We start from the raw sequence: 22,708 nt of genomic DNA, 5'->3' as shown, positions 1-22,708 counted from the left end.
TATACAACACACCACATTAATAGAACAAGGGGGAAAACCACATGATCAAATCTGACACTGAAAAGGCATTTGACAAAATCCAACACCCTTTCATGATAAAAACACTGGGATAAGAATTAGGAACAGGGGCCAGCTCCATGGCTGAGTGATTAAGTTCATGCACTCCACTTTGGTGGCCCATGGTTTTGCCAGTTTGGATCTTGGGCACAGACCTAGCACTGCTCATCAAGCCATGCTGAGGTGGCGTCCCACACAGCAGAACTAGAAGGACCCACAGCTAAAATATACAACTATGTACTGGGGAGCTTTGGGGAGAAGAAGGAAAAATAAAATAAAATAAAAAATAAATGTTTTTTAAAAACCCCAGGAACAGAAGTGAAATTTCTCAACCTGATAAAGTAGATTTACAAAAAACTCACAGCGAACATCATAAAAATCAGGAACAAGACAAGTATGCCGTTTTCACCACAGCTACTCAGTATTGTACTGGAAGTTGTAGCCTGATCAGTTAGACAAGAAAACGAAATAAAAGGCATCCATACTGGAAAGGAAGAAGTAAAACTATCTCTCTTGGTAGATGAAATGATTATATAGAAAGAGATACATTCTTTGGGATTATAAATATAATATATAAAATATTATAATATATAACATAATATATATAATCCCAAAGAATTGTATATATATGTGTGTGTATATATGTTCCCAAAGAATATACACAAACACACACAAACCTCTACTAGAGTTAATAAGCAAATTCAGCAAAGTTTCAGGGTACAAGATGAACACACAAAATCAGTTGTTTTTATACACGAGCAACAAACAATCCAAGAGGAAATTACAAAACAATTACATTTACAATAGCATCCAAAGGAATAAAATATTTAGGAATAAATTTAACCAAGGAAGTGAAAGACTTGTATACTGAAAACTACAAAAGATTGCTGAAAGAAATTAAATAAATGGAAAGATATCTCTTGATCATGGATAGGAAGACAATGTTAAGATATCAATACTACCCAAAACAATCTACAGATTCAACATAATCCCTGTGAAAATTCCACAGCCTTGTTTGCAGAAATGGAAAAGCTGATCCTCAAATTCATATGGAATAGCAAGAGGCCCAGTATAGCCAAAACAATCTTGAAAAAGAAGAACAAAATCCAAAGGACTCACACTTCTGATTGCCAAACATACTAAAAGCTACAGTAATCTAACACTGTTGTCCTGACATAAGGACAGACTATAGACCAATGGAATAGAATTGAGAGTCCAGAAATAAACCCTTACATTGGGTTTATTGCCAGTTGTTTTTTGACAAGGGTGCCAAGTCCATTCAATGGGGAAAGAATAGTCTCTTTAAGGAATGGTGTTGGGACAACTGGATTTCCACATGCTCATTAAAAAAAAAAGCTAAGTCAGACTCCTTCCTCCTTCAATCAAAATAAATCAATGACCTGGATGTAAAAGCTAAAACCATAAAACTCTTAGAAAAAAACATAGGGGTAAATCTACATGATCTTGGATTTGACAATCAATTTTTCCATATGACACCAAAGGCATAAGCAACAAAAGAAAAAATAGATAAATTGGACTTTGTCAAAATTAAAAAATTTTGTGCATCAAAGGACATTATCAAGAAAGTAAAAAGACAACCCACAAAATGGGAGAAATTATGTGCAAATTGTATATCTGATAAGGGTCTAGTATCCAGAATATATAAAGAACATTTACAATGCAACAATAAAAAGATAAATAACCTAATTTTAAAATGGGCAAAGAACTTGAATAAACATTTCTCCAAAGAAGATATACAAATGACTAATACACACATGAAAAGATGGTCAACATAAGTTATTAGGGAAATGCAAATCAAAACCCTAAGGAATTACCACTTGACACCCACTAGGATGGCTATAATCAAAAAGACAAACCATAGCAAGTGTTTGCAAGAATGTGGAGAAATTGGAATCCTCATATATCGCTGGTGGAACTACAAAAAGGTGTATCCACTTTGGAAAACAGTCTGGCATTTTCTCAAGAAGTTAAATGTAGTTACCATATAACCCAGCATTCCACTCCTAGGTAAATACCCAAGAAAATAAAAAACATGTTCACACACACACATGCACACACACAAAACTTGCATGTGAATATTCATAGCAGCATTATTCATAATAGCCAAAAAGTGGAAACAAGCCAAACATTTACCAACTGATGAATGGATAAAGAAAATGTGGTATTACCCATGCAATGGAATATTATTTGTCCGTAAAAAGGAATGAAGTACTAATACATGATGCAACATGGATAAACTTGAAACACTATGCTAAGTGAAAGAAGCCAGACACAAAGGGCCACATATTGTATGATTCCATTTATATGAGATATTCAGAACAGGCAAATCTATAGAGACAGAAAGTAGATTAGTGGTTGCCAGGGGAAGGGGAGATGGGAGTGACTGCTAATGGGTATGGAATTTCTTTTGTGATGATAAAAATGTTCTGGAATTAGACAGGGATGATGGTTGCACAATCTTGTGAATATACTAAAATCCACTGAATCTGAAAAGGATGAATTTTATGATATATGAATTATATCTAAATTTTTAAAAAAAGAGTGCTTATTTCATCTTACCCTTGACAACAAATCATACTTTCTTTTTTTTCTACCTTGGCCAATTTGATGGGAGAAAATAATAATCTATATTTAATTTTCATTTTTTCATTAGCAATACAAAATTTATTGATTATTTAGTTTCTTCATGAGTGATTTATCCGTTCATATGCTTTGTTCATGTTGGTACTGGGCTCTTTAACGTCTTCTTATTGTTTCATAAAAGCTCTTCATATTATAAGGTTATCGACTTGACATTTTTCCTAGTTTGTCATTTGCCTTTTTATTTTTTTATGGCATCTGACTTATACAGGTTTTTCATTTTTACATAATCAAAATATTCACCTTTCTGTTTATGATTTTGTCTGTTGTTTTAACTCTTTGAAATCCCCACCCTTCCACCCTCCTGATCCTGCCAATTCTAGGAAAAGAGAAATATTTTTCTATATTTTATTCTTCTTTTTGTGAGTGACTGTTTCTTTCCTTATATTTCATTTTCAGGTGGGGAATAAGCAACAGTACTACAAGGGAGCTAGACAGTTCTTTCCCTCTGATTACTGCTTACAGACTCTGCAGGGAGACAATAAATACCAAAGTCTGACAGCTACAGCTGTGTGAGGACAGCTACTTCTAAATGGGGAGTTTCTGAGAAAGCCATGGACTCAAATCCCCAGATCTAATCAGCCTGGCAAATAGGCAGGTATTTCTTCATACTAGTCCTGAGAAGGACAGATGAGAAAGCTCTTTTTACAAGTTATCTCACAATAGAACTGGGCAAAGGTGAACATAAGATAGTTCTGTTGTTTTTACTTCATTTTAAAAGGACTACTTCTGAGCTTCCAGCCATTTATTCTACCTAATCTTGATTGGCTTTCCTGATAAAAAGGAACTAGTGTCTTAAAATGTACATTCTTCCTATCAAGATATTTTTGTTTTCTGAATCTTAAGTATTTTTATATATTCCCTAATCTACAAAATTATTGGGGGGCAGGAATGACAGGATCAGAAATGGTTCTCCTAAAGCTCTGGCTGCCTGCAGAGCAGAAAAGGAATATTGCTTCTCTATGGGACTCACCTAAGGGATAACCACCTAATTCAGAGAGAAACATCTTATCAACCTGTTAAATGATATTACACTATCACAATCCTGACTCAGATTTCTAATCACAGAAGTAGTATTACTGATTTTTTAATGATTAACCCTTTCCTGAAGGTTTATCTCTATTTGTAAGGAGGGCCTTTTAGTATCTTCCCCCCACCCAGCTTTATGGAGATATAATTGATAAACAACATTGTGTAAGTTTAAGGTATACGATGTGATGATTTGATACATATATATATATTGCAAAATTATTACCACAATAAGGTTACTTAATGCATCCATCACCTCATATAACTACTTTTTTTTTTGTAGTGAGAACATTAAAGATCTACTCTCTTAGCAACTTTCAAGTATATATTGCAATATTGTTAACTGTAGTCACAATGCTGTATATTAGATCCCCAGAACTTACTCATCTTACAACTCGAAGTTTGTACCCTTTATTCAATCAACTTCCCCCCAATACCCTCCTCCCCTAGTCCCTGGCAACCACCATTCAACTCTCTATGAGTTTGTCTTTTTTTAGATTCCACACATAAGTGAGATCATATAGTATTTGTCTTTCTCTGACTTATTTCACTTAGCATAATACCCTCAAGATCCATCCATGCTGTCACAAATGGCAGGATTTCCTTTTTTTATGGATGAATAACATTCCATTGTGTGTGTCTATGTATAAGCATGTGTGTTATCACATTTTCTTTATCCATTCATCTGCTGTTGAACACTTAGGTTCTTTCCATGTCTTGGCTATTGGGAATAATGCTGCAATGAACATAGGAGTGCAGATATCTCCTTGAGATACTGATTTCATTTCTTTTGGATATATACTCAAAAGTGGGATGGCTGGACTGTGTTAGTTCTATTTTTAATTTTTGCGGAACCTCCATACTGTTTTCATAGCGGCTGTACAATTTACATTTTACATTTTTGAAATGTACATTTTACATTTATATTTACAATTTACATTTCCACCAACAGCGCACAAGGCTTCCCTTTTCTCCACATCTTCACCAATATTTGTTATCTCTTGTCTGTTTGATAAGAGCCATTCTAACAGGCATGAGATGGTATCTCATTGTGGTCTTGATTTTCATTTCCCTGATGATTAGTGATGTTGAGCACATTTTCATGTATCTGTTGGTCATTTGAATGTCTTCTTTGGAAGTGTCTATTCGGTTCCTCTTCCCATTTTTTAATAAAAAAGGCTTGCATTAGTCTTTAACTCACTTGTTCCTCACCATAGTTTCAGCTTCTGATAAGAGTTCTTGGTACAACGTCAGGGAGCACAAGAATGGACAAACACCAGATTATATCTGTTTCTTTGACAGTGTAGCCTGGCGATGTTCAGCCTGGGTTTTACAGAACCTATACTTTCTTAGTTGGCATCCAGTAACCGCTTTTAAGAGATAGACTTTGGAATCACACCAATTTGGGGCCATATCCTAACCATATGACTTACAACCTGGCAAATCTGGCAAATAATTTAACCTTTCTAAGTTTCCAATCCCTAATCTATAAAAGTATGAATAGTTATAGCTTCCTTGAGGATTAAATAAAATAATCTATGTAAAGCACTTTCTTTCTTTCTTTTTTTTTTTTTTTGAGGAAGATTAGCCCTGAGCTAACTGCTGCCAATCCTCCTCTTTTTGCTGAGGAAGACTGGCCCTGAGCTAACATCCGTGTCCATCTTCCTCTACTTTGTATGTGGGATGCCTACCACAGCATGGCTTGACAAGCAGTGCCATGTCTGCACCCAGGATCCGAACCAGCGAACCCCATGCCGCCAAAGTGGAACGTGAGCAGTTAACCACTTGCCACCAGGCCGGCCCCTGTAAAGCACTTTCATAGTTCTTCAAATGTGCTAATCTTTCAAAAACATAATAATGAGAAAAGCAGTTCCTGTCAAGATAAACTCACTCCACCGTGTCTCCCACTGAATAGACTAAAAACCTGGGACGGAATTCACAAAGCAGCTATATGAGGAGACTGAAAAGTAAATGGTAGCAGGCTGACTGGGGAAGGGAACTAGAACTTGAAAGATCACTAAACTAGCAGTGAGCTTCTCATTTTTCTTTCCTCTGATATCTCCTAGCCTAGATCAAAGGCAGTCCAAAACCCAGAACTGTGCACTGAGTGTGCACAGAAAAAGCTGCAGAAGAAATCCTCTATTACTTATCTAAAGCAAAAAGACAGTTGACCTCTATGGAAGAGAGAGTTGGGGAAATCCCCTGTTTCTTGTTTGTTTGTTTTGTTTTTTCATTCTCTCCAATCCCAGCTTCCTGGCAATCCTGCAGCAGTTGCCATGGCAGTAGCAGCCGAGTAGATAACTAAAATTTTGAGGGAGAGGGACTCTTATCTCTGGCCAGAGAAACTGTGGTCCCAAAAATGTCCCCATTGCTTTTTTCTCTCTCTGTCCTCTTGTTGCCCAGTCCCAGAGACACACAGTCCTGAGAAGTGTGCAGTAGAATGGAGAAATTAAAAGCCTGGCTTTCTAGCCAGAGGAAGAGGAAGGAAAATGGTGGGAGCCAGAAAGAGTACAGAAGAATCACAGACACAAGGGAACTCAAGAAAACAAACGCATAAAATTGTGTACAAACTGGGCTTACCCTCTAGGTGATCCATATCATAAATCTGATCCTAAACATCATATTAAAAATTTTGAGAAGTGAATTACAGGGGAAGACCATTGCCCAGACCCTAGCTGGTCATGGGGTGGTGCACATGTGGGACAGGTACAAATAGCACTGTAGAGGTTTTGAAACTAAACTGACATTAGTACCATAGTCCACAGAAGTCAGGTAGGAAAACTTTTACCCAAACATAAACAGATTGATTAACTGATTTTGTATAAAGTACAAAACTATTTAACAAATGAGGAAGAAAGAAAATCTTAGCATTTGGCAAGGGAAAAGACAAGTAACTCCAAACCCTAGGTAACAAGGATATTGTGAATTCTCAAAGACTTTACAGTGGCTATAATAACCATGCTCCAAGAAATAAAGGCAAACACTCTTGAAATGAAAAGAAAGATTAAACAGCTTTGCAGAGAAATAGAAGATTAAAAAAAAAAGAACCAAATGGAAATTTTATAATGAAAAAACTACAATAACCAAAATAAAAAATTCACTGAATGGGTAAAATAGTTGAATTGAGATGACAGAGGAAAAAGTCAGTGAACCTGAATATAGATCAATAGAAATTTTTCAATCTTAACAACAAAAAGAAGAAAAAACTGACAAAAAAATGAACAAAACCTCAAGGACTTGTGGGACAATACTAAATAGTCTAACAATTGTGTCATAACAGTCCCAATAGGAGAGGAGAAATAATGTTTCTCAGAAAAAAATTTGAAGAAATTATGGCTGACAACTTCCCAAATGTGGCAGTGACATTAACTTATAGATTCAAGAAGCTCAGCATACCCCAAAAGGATGAATTCAAAGAAACCTACATCAAGACACACCATAATCAAACTGCTAAAAAATAAAAACATAGAAAAAGTCTTGAAAGCAGCCAGAGAAAAACAATGCATCATATATAGGGGAACAACAATTTGAATGGCAATGAATTTCTCATCAGAACCATGGAGGATAGAAGGCAGCAGAAGAAAATGTTTAAAATGCTGAAAGAAAGAACTGTCAATCCAGAATTCTATATCCAGCAAAAATATCCTTAAGAAATTTAGGTAAAATAAAGGCATCCTCAATGAAGGAAAACTAAGAGAATTCATCTCTAGCAGAACTTCTTTAAAAGAAATGCTAAAGGATGTACTTTGGATGTAAAGGAAATGATACCAGAAAGAAACTTGGGACATCAGGAATGAAGGAAAAACAGAAATGACAAATATCTGAGTAAACAAAATAGACTGTTTTTCTCTTCATAAATTCTTCAAAATATGTAGAAAGATTGAAGGCAAAAATCATAACATTGTCTGATGAGGTTTTCAATGAATGTAAATATAACACATATGATAACTACAACATAAAGGTGGAGGGTAAAAGGACTGATTTGGTGGTAAGGGTTTTACATTTCACTTGAAGTGGTAAAATATTAATTCTAAGTAGAATATGGAAAAGTAAGTATGTATCTATAAATCATTATTGGGACCACTAAAAGAATGTGCAAAGAAATACAACAAAATAATAAATAAATTAAAATAAAAAAACTAAACATTATTCAAATAATCTAAAAGAAAATATGAAAGAAGAAACAGTGGAACAAAAAACAGAGGGAAGAATCAGAAAAATAAGAAATACAATGTTAGACCTAATACAAACGTATCAATATTTAATTAAGTGTATATGGTGTACACATACCAAATATAAGACAGAGTAGTATAAGAATGGACTAAAAATAAAACCCAACTATATGCTGTCTAAAAGAAACCCATTTTAAGGATTCAGGTAGGTTAAAAGTGAAAGGATGGGAAAATATATATAATGCAAATATGAATCCAAAGAGAGCTGAAATGGCTACAGTAATGTCAGACAAAGTAGACTTAAAAACAAGTAAAATTACCAAAGATAGATGGACCTTATATAATGATAAAAGGATCAACTGACCAATAAATCAGAGCAATCGTAAATGTGTATGTTCCTAACAACAGAGCTTCAAGACACATGACACAAAAACTGACAGAACTAAAAGGAGAAATGGACAAATCCACAAATCTACAATACTCCTCCTTAATGAGGAATATAACAAGTAAAATCAGCAGGGATTAAGAAGAACTCAGTAGCACCATGAAACAACTGGATTTAATTGCTATTTATAGAACACTCCAACAAAAAAACAGCAAAATACATATTCTTTTCAAGTGCACATGTAATATTCATCAAGAAAGAACATAGCCTGTGACATAAGACAAGCCTTAACAAATTTAAAAGCAATGACATAACACAAAGTACATTCTCTGATCTTACTGGAAGTAAACGTAAAATCAAGAATAAAAAGATTACCGGTAAATCTCAAAAATTTGGAAATTAAATATGCCTTAGGGATCAAAGAGAGATCTTGAGGGAAATTAGAAAATATTTTTAACTGAATCTCAATGAAAATAAAACATAAAATGTGTGGAATGTAGATAAAGCCATGCTTAGAAGAAAACACAGCATCAAATGCTTATGTTAGGGGAAAGAAGTTTCAAATCAACATTCTAAGCCTCTATCTTTTTTTTTCTTTTTTTTTTTTGAGGAAGATTAGTCCTGAGCTAACATCCACCATGAATCCTCTTCGTTTTTTGCTGATGAAGATTAGCCCTGAGCTAACACCTGTGCCCATCTTCCTCTACTTTATATGTGGGATGCCTGTGACAGCATGGCTTGACAAGCAGGGCATAGGTCCACACCTGGGATCCAAACCAGAGAACCTCAGGCTGCCAAAGCAGAGTGCGCAAACTTAACTGCTACACCACCAGGCCGGCCCTAAGTCTCTATCTTGAGAAACTATCTTAGAAAAAGAGGAGTAAAATAAGCCCAATACAAGCAGAAGGAAGGAAATGATAGAAAGGAGAAATCAAGGAAACTGGCAAAGAAAAAAAAGGAGAGAAAAATCAATGAGACAAAAGGTGGTGTTTTGAAAAGATCAATAACATTGAAAACATTTAGCCACACTGGCAAACCGAAAAAGAGAGAAAACACAAATTACCAATATCAAGAAGAGGGGATATCACTACAGATCAACCAGACATTAAAACTGTAATAAGGGATTCCTATGAACAACTCTATGCCCATAAATTCAACAACTTGGATGAAATGGACCAATTTCTTGAAACTACAAATCTATCAGGATTCACCCAAGAAAAAAACAGATAGCCTAAATAGTTGTATATCTATTAAAGAAATTGAATTTGCAATTTAAAACTTTTCACAAAAGAAACTCCAGGCCTAGATGGTTTCACTGGCAAATTCTACCAAATATTTAAAAATTCTACCATCAATTCTACACAATCTCTTTTAGAAAATAGAAGTGATGGAAACATATCCCAACTCCCAACTTTTATGAGGCCATAATTGCTCTGATACAACAAAATTAAAAGAGAAATTAAAAGCCTGGCTTTTAACCAGACAAGCACGGTACAAAAAAAGAATAACTATAGTCCAATATCTCTCGTGAATGTAGATGCAAAAATCCTCAAGAAGATATTAGCAAATAAAATCCAGCAATAGGGGCTTGCCCAGTGGCACAGCGGTTAAGTGCGCACATTCCACTCCGGTGGCCCGGGGTTCGCCGGTTTGGATCCCGGGTGCGGACTTGGCACCGCTTGTCAAGCCATGCTGTGGCAGGCGTCCCACATATAAAGTAGAGGAAGATGGGCACAGGCCCAGTCTTCTGCAGCAAAAAGAGGAGGATTGGCAGCAGATGTTAGCTCAGGGCTAATCTTCCTCAAAAAAAAAAAAAAAAAATCCAGCAATATATGAAAAGGTTAATACAATGATGATTGATGGGTTTATCCCAAGAATTCAAGGCTGGCTCAACATCTGAAAATCTATAAACATAATCTAATATATCAACAGACTAAAGAAGAAAAACCACATGATCAAATCAATTGACAGAAAAAGTAGTCGAAAAAATTCAACACCAATTCAAGACAAAAAGTCTCAATCATCTAGAAATAGAAGATTACCTCATTAATTGGATAAAGGCCATCTATCATAAACTCACAGTTAATATCAAACTTGATGGTGGAAGACTGAATGCTTGTCCTCTAAGATTGAGAACAAGGCATGCATGTCTACTCTCACCACTCTTGTTCAACACCATAATCCTTAGCCAGAGCAATAAAGCATGAAAAAGAAAGAAAAGATGTACAGATTGGAAATGAAAAAATAAAACTGTCCTTATTTGCAGACAACATAATTGTCTATGAAAAAAATTCCAAAGAATCTTTGAAAAGAATCCTGGAACTAATCAGTGAGTTAGCATAATTGCAAGATCCAAGTCAACATATTTTTAAAAACCAATCATATTTCTATATTCTAGCAATGTACAAATGAATTTTAAATCTTCTGAAATTAAAAAAAGTATTATTTACAATAGCTCCCCCCAAACTGAAATACTTAAGTATAAATCTGTCAAAGTATGTGCAGTATCTGTATGCCATAAACTTCAAAACACTAATAAAATAAAATTAAAAAGACCTAAATAGGGGCCGGCTCCATGGCCGAGTGGTTAAGTTCTTGCACTCTGCTGCGGCGGCCCAGGGTTCGGATCCTGGGCGCTGACATGGCACCGCTCGTCAGGCCACGTTGAGATGGTGTCCCACATCCCACAACTAGAAGGACATGCAACTAAGACATACAACTGTGTATAGGGGCGGGGTTGGGGAGATAAAGCAGAAAAAAAAAAAAAAAAGACCTAAATAAATGGAGAGACATACCATGTTCACGGATTGGAAAACTCAATATAATTACAACGTCATATCTCCCCTAAACTGATCTATATATTCAATACAATTCCAATCAAATTCCCAGCATGACTTTTTCTAGATATAGAAAAACTGACTGACCTACTTCATATTTGCTATCTTATTGTACTCTTGTACATATTATAGTGATAGAGGAAAATTCCTTGTATTTTGCAGTGAGTGGAAATGTAAATTTTAGTAACATAACAAAGAGACTTGTGGTAAAATATTCATCAAATATATGTGATTTTTTTATGTAATAAAGAAATATACCTGAATGTTAAGAGAAATGGGAGGAATGCAGACCACGAAAAATAAAATATAATTGAAAAAAACCTGATTTTAAAACTATGTGGAAAGGCAAAGGAAATAGAACAGCCAAACAATTTTGAAAAAGAAAAATAAAGCTGAAGGAATCACACTACCTGATTTTAAGACTACTATAAAACTATATTACTCAAGACAGTGTGGTGTTGACAAATGGATAGACACATAGGTCACCAGAAAAGAACTGGGTCCAGAATTAGATTCTACTGGCCTCACAAATATGGCCAATTGATTTTTCACAAAGGTGCAAAGGCAGTTCAAAAGAGTGAGGATAGTTTTCAATAAATGGTTTTGGAACAGTCGGATATCCATATGCAAATAAATGAAACTCCATCTAATCCTCAAACTTCATACAAATATTAACTCAGCATGCCAGAGAAATAAGTCAGACAGAGAAAGACAAACATTGTATGATCTCATTTATATGTGGAATCTAACAAGTAATAAACTGAGATCATAGATACAGAAAAAAGATTGGTGGTTGCCAGGGGTGGTGAGTGGGGTGGGGGGGCGATGGGTGAAGAGGGTCAAAAGCTACAAAATTCCAGTTATAAAATAAATAAGTCATGAGGACATAATGTACAGCAAGGTGACTGTAGTTAATAATACTGTACTGTATATTTCAAAGGTGCTAAGAGAGTAAATATTAAAAGTTTTTATCACAAGAAAACAAAATTTTTAAACTCTGTACAGCGATAGATGTTAACTAAACATATTATGGTGATCATTTTGCAATATATACAAATATCAAATCATCATGTTGTACACCTGAAACTAACACAATGTTATATGTCAACTATATCTCAATAAAAACATTAACTCAGAATGGATATGTAAGTGTAAAACATAAAACTATGAAACTTTTAAAAGAAAATACAAGAGAAAATCTTCATGATTTTGGATTAAGCAAAGTGTTCTTAGATATAACACCCAAAGCACAGTCCATTACAACCTTTTGATAAATCGGACTCTAACTAAATTAAAACCCTTTTTTTCTGTGAAAGCTACTGTTTAAAGACTGAAAAAACAAGCTACAAACAGGGGAAGAAATATTTGCAGACCTCATGTCTACCGAAAGACTTGTATCAAGAATATAAAAAGAACTCTCAAAATTCAACAAGAAGAAAACAATTACCCAATTTAAAAAAAACTGGTGGAATAATTTGAACAGGTACTTTGCCAAAAATGATATGGGCATGGCAAATTAGCACATGAAAAGATGTTCAACATCATAGCCATTAGTAAAATGCAAATTAAAACCATAATGAGAAACCACTATACACCTAACAAAATGGCTAAAAAATTTTTTAAAATAAACCTGATAATACCAAATGCTGACAAGAACACAAAGCAACTGGAACTCTAATATGTTGCTAATGGGAATGCAAAATGGAATGCCATAGTGGAAAAAGAGTTTGGAAATTTTTTATACAGTTGAACACACACTTCCCATATGACCCAGCAATCCCACTCTTATGTATTTACCCTAGGGAAATGAAAACATATGCTCACCCAAAAACCTGAGCATGAATGCTAACAGTAGCTCTATTTGTAAATACCAAACACTGGAAACCCAAATGTCCTTTAAAAAGTGAAATGAAAAACAAACGGCAGTATATCCCTAGAATGGAACACTACTAGTCAATAAAAAGGAATGAACCAAAGATACATGCAACCACGTGAATGAATCTCAGTGACATTACGCTAAGTGAAGGAAGCTAGTCTCAAAAGGTTACATACTCTCTGATTCCGTTTATACAGCATTCTGGAAAAGGCAAAACTGTAGGAACAGAGAACACATCAGTGGTTGCCAAGGGTTGGGATGAGGGAAGGGTGTGGCTCAAAGGAGAACAAAAAGGAGTTTTTTGGTGTGATGGAATAGTTATGTATCCTGATTGTGGTGGTGAGTACATGAAATTATACAAATGTTTGAACTGTATAGCAAATAAGTCCATTTTTGCTATGTGTAAATTTTTTAAATAATAATTTAAAAATAGTAGCAATTGATATAGTTTGTACTATACCTTGTTCAAGATTTTAAATGATTTCCATTAATTGTAAGCCACTTGGCTAATTATCTTAAGCTAAATATAAACCCTAAGAAGAATATTTGTTGCCAGAACTTACTGGTTGAAAATTTGCTGGTGAACCTCAATCCTTGGAAAAGTGTTTACCTTAATTTCTCCCTTTTTTATCCTTCTGATGCTTTCTTCCTTTCCCATCTCTCTGGTGCTCTTGCCCTCTGTCTCCTCTTCTCTCGCCCCCACTTCTTTTCTACCCCTTTGTCTTTATCCTAGCTTAACTGATCATATTTTAACCTGAGGTATATATTTTACATTATATTTTTTGTCATTAAAAAATGAAAACTTATACTTCTTTTTCTTTATTTTTTTAAGTTGAATGAACAGAACATTTTACATTTCTCTCTCAAAATTAAATATTCTGTCAAATTACTTAAAGTTGACTTTTACCTGTGAATAATTTTCAAAACTGGTATTTTCCCCTTGGTCACTCAGGAGCTCTCAAGAAGGGGGAAAAGATTTCCCCCCGTGATCGAGAGAGTAGGCAGATCTTTCCTCTTAAAGCTGATGTAACTTTCATTCTTTCATATTATGAAGATTAAGCTTTATCCAGATGCTTTTTAAAAAATATATCAAAAGTGAAATTGCATATTTAAAACAACTTTTTTGAAAGACACACATAGCAATTTTCCAACATTGCTTTCATTTTAGGCATATATCTTCTTTGAAGCCAATATATTTGTAACCAAGGAGCTATATACAAAATACTCATCTAAGAGAAAGATTTAAGGCTAACTTAAACCGTTGATGTCACGTAGACACAGCTATTTGCATTTAAAGGTGATAATCAGGAATTAAATTGAGCACTAGAAAAAGGTGTCAGGTTAAGAAGAAAAATTGGGTTTGGGAGATTAAGAAGATGAACTATGTTAACTAGACTTATTGTGGTGATCATTTCACAATATATACAAATATTGAATCATTACGGTGTACAACTGAAAATAATATAATGTGTATGTCCATAATACCTCAATAAAAAAGAAAAGAAAAGAAAAAGATGAGCTGTATTAAGAAAAAGATTAAGGAAAAGCTTGCTTGTCAATTTACAAGGCATAGCTAGAAACAGTTTGAGAGACAGAATTTCTAGACAAACAGAAAATTTGAGCCAGCTCATCATATAAAAAGGTAGCTTTCTGCATAACCAAAAGAGAAAAGATATTTTACTTTTATCTCCACTGCCATCTTCAGGTTTTTTCCCACTGTCCTTTCCATCTTCATCTTCCGAGTTTTCCACCTCCTGAATAAACATCCTTTTCCCCTTTGCTTGACTCTTAGATGCAGGTTCAGAATCTTTCAGATCTCGTTCAACCTCTGACAAGGTTTTCTGCAACATAAACGCCATAAACATCATTAAAGAAAATGTTCTTCTTTAATAAAAAAAAAAACCATTCATTCAGGTGAGAATATGAAGATAGTATTAAAAAGCGAATAAAGATAACTTAGATAAGGTTTTTATGGTGATCTTTTTCTTTTTCAAACAAGTTCATTGCTTTGTCTGATTATAATCATATATGTCTACTGTAAAAAACTTAAAACATAACAAGTACAAACAGGAAAGAAAAAACTCATCTGAATTCCTGCTGCTCAGATAACACTATTGAAATTCTGAGGATCATTTTCCTCTGTTCTTATATGTCAAATTGTCTCTGTGTCTTATGTGTCAAAATTGCCTTTAGTGGAGTCAGAGCTGCCTTTCCAGAGAAACTGCCTGCTGTCTTGAACCTTGGACTGGGACAAACCTTTGCACTGGGCCAAAATGGCAATTGTTTTACAAGCAGTTGTTTGGGAGAAAGCAGGAGAAAGGACATCTTGATCACAAAGACTGAGGATTATGGACTTTCTGAAGATAGAATGGATAGTCAATCAATATTTAGCCAAGACTACCTCTCTGCCTTCAACTCCAATTAAAATGCTTTATAACATAATCTCCTTTCTTTGCCTTTAAAAGCCCCTGACTTTTCCTCCCTAGCAGGACACTATTTGGGTTTCTACTTGAATCTGTGCTACCCAAATTGCAGTTCTTGAGCCTCTAAATAAACTTTTTGCTTCTCTTGTAGTTTATGCCTCTTATTCCTGGACATATGCATGTACACCCTCATAGATGTATAATTTTATACAAATTAAATCATACTACACATGACTTTTTTAGAGTAATGTTGAAAGTTCTTTAATATTTCATGCCAACTGGAATGAAAAATATGTATATCAGAACATTCCCCGCCCCATTCTTTTTTTTTTTTTTAAGATTTTATTTTACTTTCCTTTTTCTCCCCAAAGCCCCCCGGTACATAGTTGTATATTCTTTATTGTGGGTCCTTCTAGTTGTGGCATGTGGGACGCTGCCTCAGCGTGGTCTGATGAGCAGTGTCATGTCCGCGCCCAGGATTCCAACCAACGAAACACTGGGCCGCCTGCAGCGGAGCGCGCGAACTTAACCACTCGGCCACGGGGCCAGCCCCTCCCCGCCCCATTCTTAACAGCTTACTGAGGTATGCATAATTGACAAACTGCATGTACTTAAAATGCACAAGTTGATAGATTTTGACATAATAATAAACATATCCATCATTCCCAAAAGTTTTTTCCTGTCTTTTTGTAATAACTTCCATTCGCTCCTCCCTGCAACCACTGTCCTTTCTGTCATAATAGGTTAGTTTGCATTTTCTAGGATTCTACATAAATAGAATCATACTGTATGTACTCTTTTTTTGTTCTGGCTTCTTTCTCTCATCATAATTATTTTGAAATTCACGCATGTTGTTGTGTTTATCTATTATAGTTCATTCCTTTTGATTGCTAAGTCGCATTCTACTGTACGAATATAACATAATTTGTTTATCCATTTACCTGCTGAAGGACATTTTAAGGTGTTTTAAATTTTTCATGATTACAAATAAAACCATTATGAACATTTATGCATAATCTTTGTGTGGACATACACTTGCATTTTTCTAGGGTAATACCTAGGAATCAGATGGTTGGATCATAAGGTAGGTATGTGATTTTATGTTTAACTTTTTTTTTTTTCAATTTTCGGATGTACATCATAATATATTTTGAATTCTGTGTGGATTACATCATGTTCACCACCCGAAAACTAATCATAGTCCATCACCTCACATGTGAGCCTCATCACCCCTTATGCCCTCTCCCGTCACCCCTCCCCCTCTGGTAACCACCAATCCAATCTCCAATGCTATGGGTTTGTTTTTATCTTCTACTTCTGAGTGAGATCATATGGAATTTGACTTTCTCCCTCTGACTTACTTCACTCAGCATAATATCCTCAAGGTCCATCCATGTTGTCACAAATGGCCGGATTTCATCATTTCTTATGGCTGAGTAGTAGTTCATCGTGTATCAATACCACATCTTCTTTATCCATTTGTCCCTTGATGGGCACCTAGGTTGCTTCCATGTCTTGGCTATTGTATATAATGCTGCAATGAACATAGGGGTGCAAGGATCTTTATGCCTTTGTGTTTTCAAGTTCTTTGGATAAATACCCAGCAGTGGAATAACAGGAGATCTATTGGTAGATCTATTCTTAATTTTCTAAGGATACTCCATACTGCTTTCCATAGTGGTTGCACCAGTTTGCACTCCCACCAGCAGTGAACAAGTGTTCCCTTCTCTCCACATCCTCTCCAACATTTGTTGTTTCCTGTTTTGTTAATTATAGCCATATACCTGATTGTAGTTTTGATTTGCATTTCCCTGATAGCTAATGATGTTGAACATCTTTTCATACGCCTGTTGGCCATCTGTATATCTTCTTTGGAGAAATCTCTGTTCAGATTTTTTGCCCATTTTTTAATTGGATTGTTGGTTCTTTTGTTGTTGAGCTATACGAGTTCTTTGTATATTTTTGATATTAACCCCTTATCTGATATATGGTTTGCAAATATCTTCTCCCAATTGTTAGGTTGTCTTTTTGTTTTGTTGATGGTTTCCTTTGCTGTGCAGAAGCTTTTTAGTTTGATGTAGTCTCATTTGTTCATTTTTTCTTTTGTTTCCCTTGCCCGGTCAGACATGGGACTTGAAAATATGCTGCTAAGACATGTCAAAGAGCGTACTGCCTATGTTTTCTTCGAGAAGTTTCATGGTTTCAGGTATTACATTCAAGTCTTTAATCCATTTTGAGTTGATTTTTGTGCATGGTGTAAGGGAATGGTCTACTTTCATTCTTTTGCATGTGGCTTTCCAGTTTTCCCAACACCATTGATTGAAGAGACTCTCTTTTCTCCATCGTATGCTCTTGGCTCCCTTGTCAAATATTAGCTGTCCATAATACGTGTGGGTTTACTTCTGGGCTCTCAATTCTGTTCGATTGATCTGTGTGTATGTTTTTGTGCCAGTACCATTCTGTTTTGCTTACTATGGTTTTGTAGTATATTTTGAAATCAGGGAGTGTGATACCTCCAGCTTTGTTCTTTTTTCTCAGGAATCCTTTGGCTACTCGGAGTCTTTTGTTATTCCATATAAATTTTAGGATTCTTTGTTCTATTTCTGCGAAAAATGTTCTTGGAACTTTGATAGGGATGGCATTGAATCTATAGATTGCTTTAGTAAGTATAGAAATTTTAACGATGCTAATTCTTCCAATCCAAGAGCACAGAATATCTTTCCATTTCTTTGTGTCTTCTTCAATTTCTTTCAACAATGTTTTATAGTTTTTGGTGTATAGATCTTTCACCTCTTTGGTTAAGTTTATTCCTAGGTATTTTATTCTTTTTGTTGCAATTGTAAACGGGATTGTATTCTTAATTTCTCTTTCTGCTACTTTGTTGTTAGTGTATAGAAACACAACCGATTTTTGTATGTTGATTTTGTATCCAGTGACTTGACTGTATTTCTTTATTGTTGCTAAAAGTTTTTTAGTGGATTCTTTAGGGTTTTCTAGATATAAAATCATGTCATCTGCCAATTGTGACAGTTTCACTTCTTCTTTTCCAATGTGGATCCCTTTCATTTCTTTTTCTTGCCGGATTGCTCTGGCTAGGACTTCCAATACTACGTTAAATAAGAGTGGTGACAGTGGGCATCCTTGTCTGGTTCCTGTTCTTAGCGGGATAGCTTTCAGTTTTTCTCCATTGAGGATGATATTTGCTGTGGGTTTGTCAGATATGGCCTTTATTATGTTGAGGTATTTTCCTTCTATACCCATTTTATTTAGAGTTTTTATCATAAATGGATGCTGTATCTCGTCAAATGCTTTCTCTGCATCTATTGAGATGATCATGTGATTTTTATTCTTCATTTTGTTAACGTGGTGTATCAAGTTGATAGATTTGCAGATGCTGAACTATCCCTGCATCCCTGGAATGAAACCCACTTGATCATGATGTATGACATTTTTAATGTATTGTTGTATTTGATTTGCTAGTATTTTGTTGAAGATTTTTGCATTGATGTTCACCAGTGATATTGGCCTGTAATTTTCTTTTTTTGTGTTGTCCTTGTCTGGTTTTGGTATCAAGATAATGTTGGCTTCGTAGAATGAGTTAGGAAGCCTCCCCCTCCTCTTCAACTTTTTGGAAGAGTTTGAGAAGGATAGGTATTAAGTCTTCTCTGAATGTTTGGTAGACTTCACCAGGGAAGCCATCTGGTCCTGGACTTTTATTTTTTGGGAGGTTTTGATTGCTGTTTCGATCTCCTTACTGGTGATTGGTCTATTCAAATTTTCTACTTCTTCTTGGTCCAGTTTTGGAAGGTTCTATGTTTCTAAGAATTTATCCATTTCTGCTAGATTATCCAATTTGTTGGCATATAGCTTTTCATAGTATTCTCTTATTATCTTTTGTATTTCTGAGGTGTCCGTTGTAATCTCTCCTCTTTCATTTCTGATTTTATTTATTTGAGACTTCTCTCTTTTTTTCTTGGTGAGTCTAGCTAAGGGTTTGTCAATTTTGTTTATCTTTTCAAAGAACCAGCTCTTGGTTTCATTAATTTTTTTCTATTTTTTTAGTCTTTATTTCTGCTCTGATTTTTATTATTTCCTTCCTTCTGCTGATTTTGGGCTTTGTTTGTTGTTGTTTTTCCAGTACCTTTAGATGCACTTTTAGATTGTCTATTTGGAATTATTCTTCTTTGTTGAGGTAGGCCTGAATTGCTATAAACTTCCCTCTTAGAACCACTTTTGCTGTATCCCATAGATTTTGGCATGTCATGTTTTCATTTTCATTTGTCTCCAGGAATTTTTTGATTTCTTCATTGACCCAATCGTTGTTCAGTAGCATTTGTTTAATCTCCACATTTTTGTGGCTTTTCTGGTTTTCTTCCAACCTTCTTAAATTTATTGAGACTTGTTTGTGGCCTAATATGTGATCAATCCTGGAGAATGTTTCATGGGCATTTGAAAAGAATGTGTATTCTGTGGTTTTTGGATGGAATGTTCTGTATATATCTACTAAGTCCATCTGGTCTAATGTGTCCTTTAAGGCCAGTGTTTCCTTACTGATCTTCTGTTTGGGTGATCTATCCATTGGTGTAAGTGGAGTGTTAAAGTCCCCTACTATGATTGTGTTACTGTCTATTTCTCCTTTTATGTCTGTTAATAATTGCTTTATATAATTAGGCGCTCCTATTTGGGGTGTATAGATATTTACAAGTGTTATATTTTCTTGTTGGATTGTTCCCTTTATCATTATGTAATGCCCGTCTTTGTCTCTTGTTACAGTTTTGGTTTTAAAGTCTATTTTGTCTGATATAAGTATTGCCACTCCCGCTTTCTTTTCTTTGCCATTTGCATGGAATATCTTTTTCCATCCTTTCACTTTCAGTTTGTGAGTGTCTGTAGGTCCGAAGTGTGTCTCTTGTATGCAGCATATACATGGGTCTCGTTTTTTTAATCCAATTGGCCACCCTATGGCATTTGATTGGAGCATTTAGTCCATTGACATTTAAAGTAGCTATTGATAAGTATGTATTTATGGCCATTTTGTCACTTTTTTTTCCCTGGGTGTTTTAGTAGTTCTTCTCTGTTCCTTTCTTTTTCTCTTGCTGTCTTCCCTTGTAGTTTGATGACTATCTTTAGTAAAATGTTTGATTTCTTTTCTCTTACTTTTTTTCTTGCTTGTTATAGGTTTCTGATTTGTGATTACCATGAGGCTCCTATTTAATATACCAGGCATATAACAGTCTATATTGAGTTGATAGACTGTTTAGCGTGAGCTCTTTCTAAAAGCTCTACTTTTTCACTCTCCTCCTCCCACATTATATATTTTTCAAATCATATATAGTCTCTTGTTTAGTGTGTGTCTATCCATTACCCTTTTATCTTTGAAATAGGTGATTTTAGTACACTTGTCTTTCAACCTTCATATTATCTTCACAGGTAGCTGATCTGCTGCCTTTACTATATTTTTACCTTACAAGTGATTTTATTGCCTGGTTTTTTGTTGTTGTTGTTTTGTTTTGTTTTGTTGATAATTTTTTTTTATCTCTATTTGTGGTCATTGCTTTCCCACTTAAATAAGTCCCTGCAGCATTTCTTGCAGAACTGGTTTCTTTGTGATAAACTCCTATAATTTTTGCTTGTCTGGGAAGCTCTTTATCTCTCCTTCCATTCTGAATGACAACTTTAATGGATAGAGTATTCTTGGCTGTAGGTTTTTTCCTTTTAGCACTTTAAATATGTCATGCCATTCTCTTCTCGCATGTAGGGTCTCAGCTGAGAAGTCTGCTGATAGCCTGATGGGCTTCCCTTTATACGTCACTTGTGGCCTTTCTCTTGCTGCTTTTAGGATTTTCTCTCTGTCTTTAATTTTGGGCATTTTGATTATAATATGTCTTGGTGTGGGCCTATTTGGGCTTATCTTCTTTGGAGCTCTCTGTGCTTCCTGAACTTGGATGTCTGTTTCCTTCCTCAAGTTAGGAAAACTTTCCTCTATTATTTCTACAGATAAATTTTCTGCCCCTTTGTCACTCTCTTCTCCTTCTGGGACACCTCTAATCCAAATGTTAGCATGCTTGATATTGTCCCAGAGTTCCCTTAGACTGTTCTTATTCTGTCTAATACTTTTTTCTCTTTTCTGTTCTGCTTGCATGATTTCCTTTAGTCTTTTGTCTAGCTCACTGATCCATTCTTCTGCTTCCTCTACTCTGCTATTGAGTCCCTCTAGTGAATTTCTCATTTCAAGTATTGTATTCTTCATTTCTGATTGGTTTTTTTTTAATATCTTCCAGCTTTTTGCTGATGTGCTCACTGTGTTCATCCATTCTTCTCCGCATATCTGTGAGCATCCTCATGATATTTTGTTTGAACTCTTTGTTGAGTAGGTCGCTAGCTTCTGTTTCATTTAGTCCTTTTTCTGGGGTTTTGTACTGTTCCCTTGCTTGGAAAGTATTCCTTTGCCTCCTCCTTATGCCTCTTTCTTTGTGCTTATTTCTATGTATTAGGTGAGTCGGCTATGTCTCCTGATCTTGGAGAAGTGGCCTTATGTATGAGATGCTTTATGAGGCCCAGCAGTGTGCTTCCCTCTCATCACCAGTCTATAAGAACCAGGAGTGACCTCTTTGTGGGCTACTTGTGTCCTTCTGCTGTGGCAGGGTTGTTCCCACTGCGGGTACCCAGGGAGTCTAATCTTCCCTTCCCTGGCCAGCTGTTTGTAAATCCGGTTTGGGGAGTCTCAGCACTGTTGGCTACCAAGTCTATCAGCACACTCCTATTGCAGTTGCCCTCTTAATTGGCTTGGTACCCAGTGTAGCTGGTTGCTAGGCTCAGGGGGTACAGTTGTGATAGGCCTAAGGCCTACAAGGCTGTTGCCAGTTCTCTTAGGAGTGCAGCTGAGTGGGGCTGGCCCTTGGCATGGGGCACTCAATTGTTTCAGGCTTTTGGAAGGTGGGGCTGATCCTTTTTATGGCTATTTGTGAAGCACAGGTCTTCTGTGCTGATAAGCCTCACCCCCCCCCCCCCCCCACAGGACCATAAACACCATCAACACAATCCTGGTCTGTGCACACTTCTCAACCCCCTGGAGCGTACCCTGATGCCACACTGCAGAGGCCCCCACCTCTCCACCAATGCCCCCCCCCCCCAACAGTTCACCTGGTCCTCTCACAGGCCCTGCCCCACAGAGGCAGACACCCTTGCCTGCCTGTAGAGGATCAAGGTACCCAGTCAATGCAGGCTGAAAAGTAGCCTGGGGGCTTACTGGGGCCAGTCCTTAGGGC

General features: G+C 35.8%; 1 protein-coding gene across 5 annotated transcripts in view; it reads right to left on the bottom strand.

Annotated features, from left to right (window-relative positions):
- SPAG1 (sperm associated antigen 1) overlaps nucleotides 1-22,708 on the bottom strand; it is a 79,577-nt gene that overhangs the window by 29,053 nt on the left and 27,816 nt on the right. For all 5 annotated transcript variants that reach the window (XM_023648768.2, XM_023648769.2, XM_070222413.1 and 2 more), the window contains one exon: nucleotides 14,699-14,858. In XM_023648768.2, coding sequence (XP_023504536.2) covers nucleotides 14,699-14,858 — 160 coding nt within the window. The remainder of the gene's footprint in view (nucleotides 1-14,698; nucleotides 14,859-22,708) is intronic.

This window comes from Equus caballus, chromosome 9 (genome assembly GCF_041296265.1).
Source record: "Equus caballus isolate H_3958 breed thoroughbred chromosome 9, TB-T2T, whole genome shotgun sequence".
Taxonomy (NCBI): domain Eukaryota; kingdom Metazoa; phylum Chordata; class Mammalia; order Perissodactyla; family Equidae; genus Equus; species Equus caballus.
The sequence above is the reverse complement of the archived record's forward strand: the minus strand, read 5'-3'. Positions and strand labels throughout refer to the sequence as shown.